The sequence below is a fragment of the Loxodonta africana genome, chromosome Y (assembly GCF_030014295.1).
Source record: "Loxodonta africana isolate mLoxAfr1 chromosome Y, mLoxAfr1.hap2, whole genome shotgun sequence".
Taxonomy (NCBI): Eukaryota; Metazoa; Chordata; class Mammalia; order Proboscidea; family Elephantidae; genus Loxodonta; species Loxodonta africana.
In genome coordinates, this window is record NC_087370.1 from 22,904,249 (window position 1) to 22,916,875 (window position 12,627).

General features: G+C 40.8%; 1 protein-coding gene across 1 annotated transcript; it reads right to left on the reverse strand.

Annotated features, from left to right (window-relative positions):
• Window positions 1-404: 404 nt before the first annotated feature.
• On the reverse strand, window positions 405-12,321 carry LOC135229046 (zinc finger protein 883-like). Its single transcript, XM_064278793.1, has 4 exons — window positions 12,154-12,321; window positions 8,254-8,380; window positions 6,928-7,078; window positions 405-5,458 (listed from the first exon to the last, which is right to left on the reverse strand). Exons 1-4 carry the CDS (start codon window positions 12,154-12,156, stop codon window positions 3,820-3,822), a joined length of 1,920 nt encoding a protein of 639 aa, XP_064134863.1. The 5' UTR covers window positions 12,157-12,321; the 3' UTR covers window positions 405-3,819.
• Window positions 12,322-12,627: the final 306 nt, after the last annotated feature.

The window sequence follows — 12,627 nt, forward strand, 5'->3', positions numbered from 1 at the left end:
ATCTCTTTCTTTCACCACTTTGTCTAATAAAACTAAGGACAAACAATACTGATACTTCTCATTGTGAAAGAACTGTAGGAAATATCAAACATACAATCACTCAGGGTCTCACTTTTACCAATACTTGATCTACTGGTGATATTTTGCATATTAACATTACCACCTCTCAACAAGGATTAGCCATACCCTCTTTACGACAGGAGGCAGAGGCATCAGAGCCTTTAAGACTAGTCAGACTTGAGAACCAATTTCGAAAACTCATCATTACAATTTTTTTTCTCTAGAACAACTCTTGGTACCAAATGACTTAGGCTGGGATCTCTAGGGAAGTAAAACCAGTAAAGCGTACAGAGATTCATCTGAAATGGCTCAAATACATAGAAAAACTCAATTGCGTTTGTATATCCATAGAATATCTCTGGGTACACAAGAAAATGATGACAAGCATTCCTCTGGGGAGGATGATTGAGGTCAAAAGACAGAGATTTTTCATTGTATACTCTGTACTATTTAAATACAGATTTTTAAAATCAGGAGTACAGATTTCCCTTTCCATGTATAAAAGACAATAATAACAAAATACAATATATAAGAGAACAGCACAGGTTGAAATTCAGTTCTCTGCCTTAGCCTGAATTTTTCTTTGTGTATATATGTATACATGTATATACATACGTGTATGTATACATATATTTGCCAACGTTTTTCATATATGTAATTCAGTAACATCAATTACATTAATCGTGTTGTGCAGTCATCACCAATATCTGCTGTCAAATATCCCGTCACCATAAACAGAAGAAACCCAATGCCTGCCATGAGTCTTGAGTTGACCGGAAGGCAAATTTTTTTAAGTAGGGTAGCTTGGTAGACTGGAAAATCTGGGTGATTAAGGGTCTGACAGTCACATCAGCATTGGCCAGGGACAAGAGCAGAGCCTGATGATGTAATCATCCTGGGCCTTCTATTAGGTGAGTCCCACTAGCAGAAAGGAAGCTGCATGGGATTTGTTCTATGAATTTTACAGTGTCTTCTCCGATTTGCCTGATCTTTTTATCTGAATCTACTCTCTAAGTCAGGGGTCAACACACTACACAACCCCAGACCAATTGTGCCCCAACAGCTGCATTTGTAAATAGCATTTCCTTGGAACACGGCCACTATTCATGGAAACACTGCCTACAGTTGCTTTCAAGCTACGCTGACAGAGCTTAGTCTTTCCAAAGGTAAACATCTGGCCTGCAAAGTCTAAGATGTTTACTATCTAGTCCTTTACAAAAGTGTTTGCTGGTCCCTGCTTTAAGTCACTGTTCAGAACATATTTCACCTTCAAAGTAAACTTTCTTACTAGAAAGGAAATGAATACCCTACCTGTGTATGTAACAGAAAAACTGTCATATCAGTTGAAATATGTGAATGCGTACCCCAGATACACCCACCAAGTGACTGGAACAGAGGGAACGTGTACCATAAAAACACTTTGTCAAAAATGAGCCGTTCTTCCCCCCGCCCTTCCATTTCTTCTATAATCTATCTGCAAGGTTCAAAACAGAAAATAAGGAGCAGGAGGATCAAGATGGCGGCACAGACAGGTCAGATGTTGGAGGTCAGGCTTCCCAAAAGTGCGAGCCATATCAAGATATCACAAGGACCACATGGCCTGGTTGTGAGCCATACAAATGGGAATACTGAGCTCTGAATGTTCTAAGGCTCTTGAGATTTGTAATAGTAACTCCAGACACCTGTCTTGGCAAAAAAAAAATCCTCTTTGGAAGAAAAATTTTATCTTCTATTATATCTTTTATTGAAACATCTAACATAAAGACAACTGTTAAGTCTTGAAACCAAATATAAGAACTCTCATTCTTTAGTATATTTTAAACACAGTTCAACATAATAATAAAACATAAAGAATATGCCTATGACAAAACAACAAATTATCAGACACACAGGGAATGAACCAGCATAGACAACAGAAACAAACAGATATAAAACACGGAACCTAAGTCATAAATTCTGTACTGAAATATATAATTACAAAATTAGAGGGAGTAGATAGGTTTCATATCATTTGACACACAGCAGGAGGTAAGTTTCATGAACTTAAAACCCCATGTACAACATAAAACACTGTCAACACTTCTCATTGAGGGTCTCCCTCTTTTTCGCTGAACAAAGCAGAGCTATGAAAGTTGGAGAACATTGATGGAATAGAAAGAAAAAGAGGATAAAGAACTCATGATAAGGAAGATAGAGTTGGGTTAAAGTGGGCAAACCTTTCTTCCTGTAATTCCCAGCAATCCTTTTGTGGACACTCTACTTTTGGTGAAAAAGTTGCTTTTCTCACACTCTTTGTACCTGATTCCAGGAGTGAGATCAGAATTATTCTCAATCCTTAGTACCACTCAGGGTTTGATCTTCCACTCTCATTTAAAATCCCTTGTTCCTTTTACTGTCTTTTATCTATACCAGCTTCTTTCCACCTTTACTGTTGGATGCCAACCTCCCAGGTATTTACCAGACTGACTCATGACTTTCAAATTTGGCTCATCCTCTTACAAACGAAGATCCCCTTCTGCAGGAACTCAAGTCCTGCATCCCTTGCCCAGTGGTGATGCGGTGTCACCATGTTGCTTGTTCTTACTGTTTGGAACTGGGCGGAGGCTGACGTCCCCTGTAAGGTCAGGTTAAGAGTCGTGCAGTGGTGGGGTCCATGCTCTGCACTTCCCTCCCTACCACCCTCTGGAGCGGGATCACATGTGCAGCGCCTAGGAGGGCAGCCTCCTAGCCTCCCCAAGTCAGAAGTGAGAGAAGTGTATCAAGAGGGAATCCAATGAAGTGACAGGTGTTTGTAATAACATACGGTTATGACTTTGTAATGTGTATCAAAACCTCATTACCGTTATTACTGTACTATTATGTAAACAATGTTTTATTGTAACTAAAAGTGTTTCTTAAAAAATTTTTTATGCATACAAAGGTACACTGTACGGTGTATTTCAAGGAAAACATTTGACTAAATAACAATACATACAAAAAATCGTACCTACCTGTTCCCACGTGCAAATTCAGCTTAAATGCACAGTTAGGAAAGGAACTCCACCAGAATCCGTGGACTGCCTATACAATTATGATCAGTTAAAAACATAAATCAGAGAGAAGGAAAAGCTATTTCTTTCAGAATTCCAATTAATAGATACATTATTATTAGATATTGGAACAAAAAATATCTAATAAACACCACAGTAATAATAATACATAATAGGCTGAAGTACAATGAAAAACAGAATATTTGCACAGTCTCAAAGTATCGCTATATGAGAATTATTAATTATAATAGATAAAACAGTTTAATTTACAATAGGAAAGAATGGAAGGAATGTTTCAAATATGAAAATAAAACCATCTGAACCAAATACAAGATGAGCGTACTTAACTGTTTCCAAAATAACATCAATGATAACATTAAATAACATAAAACCACATTTGCTCAAGTCTAGTCCCTACAGCCTCATTTGTAATAGCAAGGATTTAAGAAAGGTAAAATTTAGCTTGGACTGATAAAGTAACAAACACTGATGAGTACAGTCCCACAGTTACAATGAACCTGTCATTTCTCCCAAAGGCATAAATTACTTTTAATGATCCCTTCTTTTGAGTTAGTATTGATTTCTCACTAAGAAACTTTGTTCTTTGTAGACTTTCAGAAATTTGCTGCTCGAAATTGTAACAGTAAGGAAAAACATCCCGCTTTTGACATAAGAGTAATCAATCAAGTCACCATGAATTCTTGTATGTGAAGTGACATGTGAGGAACAACTAAAAGCTTTCCACATTATGTTTAGAAAGCCTTTTTCCATTGTGAATTCTTGCATGGTTAGCGAGGTGTGAAGTCTGAATAAAGGTTTTCCCACACTCCTTACACTCATAAGGCCTCTCTCCACTGTGGGTTCTTTTATGCAAATTGAGGGCTGAGGGATAATTAAAGGCTTTCCCACATTGATTACATTCATAAGGTTTCTGTCCACTGTGAGTTCTTTTATGCACAGTAAGGGCTGAGGAATAAATGAAGGCTTTCCCACATTCTGTACATTCATAAGGCCTCACTCCATTGTGATTTTTTTTATGCCTAGTGAGGGTTGCGTAACAACTAAAGGCTTTCCCACACTGCATACATTCATAAGGTTTCTCTTCACTGTGAGTCCTTATATGTGATATGAGGTTGGTGGAACGAGTAAAGGCTTTTCCACATTCTTTACATTCATAAGGCCTCTCTCCACTGTGAGTTCTTATATGTGAAGTGAGGTGGGAGGAACAAATAAAGGCTTTCCCACATTCCTTACATTCATACGGCCTCTCTCCACTGTGAGTTCTTTTATGCGTACTGAGGGCTGAGGAATAACTAAAAGCTTTCCCACATTGCTTACATTCATAAGGTTTCTGTCCACTGTGAGTTCTCTTATGCATAGTAAGGGCTGAGGAATAAATAAAGGCTTTCCCACATTCCGTACATTCATAAGACCTCACTCCATTGTGAGTTTTTTTATGCCTAGCAAGGGCTGTGGAACGACTAAAGGCTTTGCCACATTGTGTACATTCATGAGGCTTCTCTCCACTGTGAGTTCTTTTATGTGAAGTGAGGTGGGAGGAACGAATAAAGGTTTTCCCACATTCCTTACATTCATAAGGCCTCTCTCTACTGTGAGTTCTTCTATGAGAACTGAGGTAGGAGGAACGAATAAAGGCTTTCCCACATTGTTCACATTCATAAGGCCTTTCTCGACTGTGAGTTCGAAGATGCACAGTGAGTTCTGAGGAACGAATATAGGCTTTCCCACATTGTTCACATTCATAAGGCCTCTCTCGACTGTGAGTTCGAAGATGCACAGTGAGTCCTGAGGAACAACTATAGGCTTTCCCACATTCCTTACATTCATAAGGCTTATCTCTGTTAGAAAATTTTTTAGGTAAAATGAGGGATGAAGGACTACTCATTTCAAAACATTCTTTACATGCATGCTTATGATCTCTCACATGTGTCGAAAAGGATGACGAACTACAGAAACCTTTCACACATTTGTTACATTCACAGCATTTCTCACCAGTGAGCGTTGTCACAGGATTCTTAAGGGTTGACATATAAATTAAGTCCTTTCCAAACACCTTACATTTATGGGGTTTATTTCCATGAAGATCTCTCGAAGGAATGGTTAGGTGAGAGGAACAACTACAGGATTTTCCACATTCCTTACACTGACAGGCAGTGCATCTGGTGGAAAATTTGATATGATGGTTATATGACGAGTAATCCATGAAGACTCTTCCGCACTCAGAGCATTCAAAAGGATTTACGTCTGGAGGGTTTCTTTTCAGTGCAGTAAGATCCAAAATCCGGTTGCAGGTTTCCCAACACTGAGTGCCTTCATTACTTCCATGGAAGTTCTCTGCTGTATGACTGCTATTCAAAATAGGGAACATGGAGTTGGAAATAAATTTGTTCCCATTTCACCACTACCAAATATACTGAACATCCTTGGTTTTTCCTGACTTTTCTCATGTTTCCTAGGTAAAATCATCTAGCAGACATAGGACCATTATTCTCACAGAATTTCTAAAATATGAGTCTTTCTGATAATTGTGTCTATTGGAAATACATTTCAAATACTCTGTATCTCACTCAAGTATTTGAATATGCTGTATTATAAAAGGGAAACCCTGGAGGCGTAGCGGTTAAGTGCTATAGCTGTTAACCAAAGGGTTGGCAGTTTGAATCCACCAGGTGCTCCCTGGAAACTCTATGGGGCAGTTCTACTCTGTCCTATAGGGTCACTATGAGTCGGAATCGACTTGATGGCACTGGGTTTCTGGGTATTATAAAAATTCCCTAAAACACATACTTTTCCATCTATGTTCGTATACATAGATGTCTGTGTGTGTGTGCATGTGTGTCCGTACACCTCCTCATTTATCAACATGGTTAGGTTCAAAAGAACAGGTCGTTCTGCAATTTCGGCATGGTGTGAAAACGGAGGATGACATTAGATCAGAAAGTAAAGGATGACAACATGATTCCATAACTACCAAATGACATCACTACATAACTTACAAACCAGTGAGAATCATGGCCCAGTCACACTGACATATAATCTTAACCATCACAGCCAGCATTACTTAGGCCTTGCATCTCAACATCCATTACTGCCAAACGTCCATTGTTAATGCTCAAAAAAGTTGGACAGTAGACTTTTTTTTACCACTGTCGTATACGCAGTGTTGGATAAAGAGATAGTCAAAAGTGAGGAGAATGTGTACGTGTTACTATGTGTCGAGATTTCAAAAATGGTTCGTAACACTTCAGGAATTGCTTACATAAACAAAGGCAGCGTATACTTTGCACAGAAACCAAATCTGTTGCCCGTTCAATTTTCACATCAGTAGGAAACAAATAGCAGTGCCCCACTCAAAGATGGCCGCCAACCATGTACTTTGAATGTGTATTGCTCTTCAAGGTCCTGCCAATAATCCACTCTCCCACATGGATCCCAAAAGTCTCAGGAACCTGATGCAGGAAATTTGATTATTGGCAGGACTGTGGAGAGTGACACATATGCGAAGCCACAGAAATAGCTGCCATTCTTGACCAGGGCACCGCTGACTGTTTTCTACTCGGGTCAAAATCTGACAGGGAACAGATCTGGTTTCTATGCAACGCATATGCTGTCCTTGTTTATGCTGGCCAGTACTGAACATTTACAAACCAGCTGAGAGTGCTAATATGCATACATAAATATATATGTGTGTACATTAATGTCATGACACTTTCAGTCTTTCTCTTGAAGCAGTTTTCACTTGTTTGAATGACCCGAAACCAAATCCAACCCGTTGCCGTCAAGTCGATTCTGACTCATAGCGACCATATACACTCACCTCAAATGTCTCCCCTGGTTTTCAGAGTGATCTACGTTGCCATTCCATGTGCAGATTTCTCCTAACATGGACAACCAGGGGTTATTCTTTATGTATTGCAGCACTGTATGTTCACTGGATAACTTTTCTCCATTGTTAAGGTTTTGGGAGACTGACCGAGATATTCAAGTTGAGGTTCACAATATGAAAGAAAAAAGAAAGGAGTCACTGGGGCAAAAGCCTGCTGTGAACAAAGAAAGGCTTAATCACATCTCACTGTCTGAGCACATTTGCAACGGTTAAAAAGCAATTTGCTAGGCAATAATTCCATGAATATTGAGAATGATGGTGACATAAATAGGTGTAGTTAGGACAGCTAAGAAAAATACTGGACACAACTCCCAATGTAACATTAAAGAAGAAAAGGGTCTCCATAACCGCAGTTCTGAGAGGACTGCTAAATTCAGAAAGGTAAGTTCAGGTATCTGTGCAGTAGTGTCCACAACCCAAAAGAGAATTTTTTTAGCTGACTAATTGAAATGTAATTCCATTCATATAGGGCTGGTCCTTCCAAAAATTCTTGCTTTCCTGGTGCTTCCTGACACAGGGGCCATGGATCCTCACTGTACTCAGATCTTTCCTTTTTTTCTCTTGGAAAAAAAATGGGTATAGCTCACATGGTGCTCACGGGAAAATGGACATCATGAGGGAAGACAGTGAAGAGTAATGAACATTTCCTTGACACTGAGCCAATACTTTCCTCTTCAGGATCTCTAATGATAGACGGGTGTGACTTTTTTTTTTTTATATACAGCAAAACAATCACGTCAAATTATAATTAAAAAAAAAAAACCAAACTCGCTGCCATCGAGTCAATTCTGATTCATAGCAACCCTATAGGGCAGAGTAGAACTGCTCCATACAGTTTCCAGGGAGCACCTGGCGGATTTGAACTGCTGACTTTTTGGTTAGCAGCTGTAGCACATAACCACTGCTCCACCAGGATTTCCAAACTTATAATAGATACAGCAAAACTCTCTACAAGGTCCCAAACCACCTATCTCTCAATGTCCCACAGTGATCCTGAAGCCAATGCTTACGCTTACAACACTTAGAGAACCTCAGGTCTTTTAATCGCAAGAGAAATGAAAACTCACGTTAATACCTAAAGAGCTTTATGCTCACGGGGAATCCAGGATATATCAGCTCCATAGACCAAGGGACCATGCCTGATTTAGTTAACAATTTATTCCCATTCCTCAGCCCAAATACTGGAGTAAAGTCAATGAGTAAAATATTTTTGTTCACTAGACAAAGAAATAAAAAAAGAAAAGATGCCCTTCTTACCTACTGAGGTCAGGTTTCTGAAGGTTTCCATCATCACATCTCTGTAGAGTTTCCTCTCAGCAACATCCAGCAATGCCCACTCTTCCTGGCTAAAGACCACGGCCACATCCTCAATGACCACTGAGACCTAAAACATTCCATACATTATGGATCAGCAAGGTACCATGTACTCCAATGTGTTCAGGAACGAAGGGTATGGCTGACAGCCATGGGGAACTAAGAATTCCAAGGGATTTGACACAAAGCTCTGCATTGTACCAAGGTTTACTTTGGGTATAGTCATCAGCCTCTTCCCTTCACTAACTATATTCACTTCCTCACTGATTGCATCCTGTCTCATACATTTTCAACAGACAGAAATAATCTCTCCACAGTTTGACTGTGACCCACTGCAGTCTTATTCCTCTGTTTATGGTCTAGGACAGTTAGAAAACATAGCAGAAATTAGAGAAATACTCTCATTCTGACCATCACTTCCTTGTGAAAACACAATTACACTTCCCTCCATATGACCCACCAGAACCCTCAACAAAACATAAAGCAAAGGCTGAAGGCAGGCTGAGGTATTAACAAATGGGAAACACTGCAGAAGGACAGCGTTTCCTTTTGCCCCTCACAGCCATGGGAGGACCAAGGTCCCATATAAAGTGGTAAACCAGGACCCCGAGCTGATCACATATTCTTGAACTCCAAGAGATCAGAAGGTAACAGATTCACCTGCTGAATTACTTTGGAGAATTAAGAATTTTTACACATCAATTACCTATTCCTCAAAAACTCTGTCATTGTTCTGTCATCTTCTGTTCTTTTCAGAAACACGCAAAGGTAATAAAATTTTAAGAGCTTAGATGAGACGGGAAACAGGAGAATCCAGACTGCCACACACAATTCACACATTTCAAAACTTGATGTAACCGTACATCAATTATTAGTGACTGCTCCCCTCAGCAAACATGAACTCACACATCCTCACATAGTCTAATGTTATGAGATGCCAAAGAGCACAACCTCTGCAGACACAAGAACAGCATGCCCTTGTGTTTGCCAACCGAGAAGAGGTTATGATTTCCATTTTGTAATGATGGCACAACGTGAGAAATGTAATAAATCTCATCAAGGTATACATGGTAAACTTTGTTGAATTGGGAAATATTTTGTTATGTGTAATACCTGCCACAATAGATACGATTTTGTAAGTAAGCTGAAGTGCAGTTTACCTGTTAAATTGCCTGTGAAGCCTAGGAAACAGAATTACATGCCAGCCCTCTAGAGATTCCACTCCAAAATTCTCTCACATCTGCAGCCCTGAAAGGTACCTGATCATGACCACCTGAACCCTGACCACTGGAATCCCCTGGTCTGTAAGAGTGACCTCTGTGAAAGAACACTAATCCACTGGCTTCCTCACATCATGGAGAAAGAAAAGGCTGCAAAAACAGAGCAGGTTTATAGTAAGAAGACTCCTCATGTTAGGGAAAGGGTGAAATGAGCAGTGTATGTCATTTCTAATCAATCCTGGTATGAAGAGGTCATGACAACGTATTTAAGTGGCGATACATTCTACACAAAATGCAGCCCAGTAAGAGGATAAGTAGCAAGTAACAAGTATATTTCTCTTTAGTAAATTAGTGAAGGGAGCAAAATAATTATTTCATAAAACATTAACTAGTGAAACCTGGCTACGTAAGAGAAAAAAGGATAGCACTTTCAGTTCTAAAAAATCAGAGGCAGAGTATGACGATTCTGCAAACACTCATATACATTTTGCATGTCACTGTACCAAAAAGAACTGGTCAACATTCAGTCATTCAGTCATTTCAGGTAGTAGCCGATGATCAAGAACCAATGACACTGAAGGACGAAGGCCAAGCTACACAGAACACACTGGTGAAAAACAAGGCTCTAGGAATTGACGGAAAACCAATTGAGATGTTTTGACAAACATGCAAAGCTGGAAGAGCTCACTGTCTAAGCCAAGAAATTTGGAACACAGCTATCTGGCCAACCTACTGGAAGAAAAAATCCACTGCCGTTGAATCGATTCTGACTCATAGTGACCCTATAGGACAGAAAAGAACTGCCCCATAGAGCTTCCAAGGAGGGCCTGGTGGATTTGAACTGCTGACCTTTTGGTTGGCAGCCGAAGCACTTAACCACTATGCCATCAGGGTTTCTCCAACTGGAAGAGATCTATACCTATGCCTATTCCAAAGAAAGGTGATCCAACAGAATGTGGAAATTATCAAACAATATCATTAATATCACATGCAAGTAAAATTTTGCTAAGGATCACTCGAAACGGTTGTAGCAGTACATCAACAGGAAACTGCCAGAAATTAAAGCTGGATTCAGAAGAGGACATGGCAAGAGGGATATCACAGCTGATGTCTCAAAGCAGAGAACACCAGAAAGATGTTTACCTGTGTTTCATTGATTATGAAAACCAGTATACAGGCTAAGAGGCAGTCCTTCAGAGTAAGGGGATACTGCATAGTTTAAAGTCAGGAAAAGTGTGCATCAGGGTTGTATTCTTTCACCAAATCTATTCAATCTGTATGCTGAGCAAATAATCCGAGAAGCTGCACTATATGAAGAAAAACGCAGCATCTGGATTGGAGGAAGACGCATTAACAACCTGAATTATGCAGATCACACAATCTTCCTTACTGACAGTGAAGAGAACTTGAAGCATTTACTCATGAAAATCAAAGACTACAACCTTCAGTATGGATTTCAAGTCCCCGAAGACTCCAGAGTAATAACTGAATTTACAGTAACAGGCAAAACTAAACGAGAGAGATTACGGATTAAGACTTGGGTCACAAAGTATAATATCAACAATGATACTGGTAGTAGCCATAAACTTCTAAATACAAATACTAATCTCCAGGCAGGAGAAGATGAGAACTTTCTTAAGATTTGAGTAAGCTTTGGGGTAACTTTTACATAAGTTAAAATAAGCGCTCCTCTGTGTTTGAGAAGTTTATATCCGTTAAGTTGAGAAATTCTCACTAGAAACACAACTAGGGACTTAGAATTTTCATCCAGTGGAAACACTAAGTCCACGAACTTAAATATACAAATCTCAAAGGTTGAGAGAACACTTTTGGATTCTAATTTAAGGCTATGGAGAACATGAACAATCATAGGGATTAAATACCACCTCTAAGTAGAGGAGGGAAGACAAGGACCAAGTTTAGGGAGCCATGCTTTCCACAAACCTGAAAGCCACAAGGCAAAAAAAATTCCCCAGTGGGGGAAACATAGGTCTGTGGACCACACAAAGGACTCAGCTGGATGCACTGTTCCAAGTCTCATAACTTTGTTGACATCAGAAGAGCACCACCATGACCCAGGACCCCACAAACAGTCAGGGCCTTCCCCTAAAAACTCTCTGCCCCTTTTCTAACCTATAAAATAGTGTGACAGCTGCAGTTGTAGTTTCAGAACGGCACAGAAAATGCTCCAGTGCCTGGGGGTAGTCGAGAACACTGGTCAGAGAGATGGGACAAAGATGGCTCTGGAAGGCGGGGCTCAGCCTCCACAGCCAAAGATTCTCTGTCTTCAGGCTCTGGTCAGGAGACTCTGAAATTCAACGCACAGCACCAAGGCCCAGGGTGGGGATGGTAACACCCCACGGTGCCAGCTCTGAGAGTCACGTAAGGCAGGTGATCCCAGCCATCTAAATCCTGAAAAACCATATGTGTACAGAGGAAGGGCCCAGTGACAGAGGAGCAGGGCCTCAGGGTGCCTCCTGGGCCTCAGTCCCTTGGCCCCCTCTGCCACCTTTTCTCTTCACTGAGGAATCACAGCCCCTCAGCACATAGCTGCTCCCCCAACAATTCTGATCCAGCCTCACCCACTTATGCTAAGGATAATCCAGTTCTCCATAGAACTCACCATTTCCTTCTCCAGTTTCTGGAAGTCTAAGGGAATGTCGTCTCTGAGCCCAAGAAGCCACTTTGGGAAGAGGGATGGGAGTGTAAGCAGAGGCCTGGGCAGTTTGGAGGCAGATGAATAATGCTTGGCCCACACACCAGCCAGAGCAGTTGAAATCCTTCCCTGTGATTAACGCATGTGCAAGACGGTCACCCTAGGTCCTCAGCTGCCTGGACTGGACTAGTTCTCTCTGCACCACACCTGAGACCTGAAATGGAAGAAGGATAGGGAGGAAACAGTGTGGAGGAAGCAGGGAGTCACAGGCCTCTGGCCTCCTCCCAGGCTCAGGGCAATGCTCCACCCTGAGGGCCTTTACACTGAAGGCAGAACAGGCTCCAGCCCCCCAAGCACACACCTGCATTCTTCAGGCAGCTCCATGGGCCTCTCCTTTCTGCAACAAGACCACAGATGGAGGAATTTACCTCTCCCGGAGCA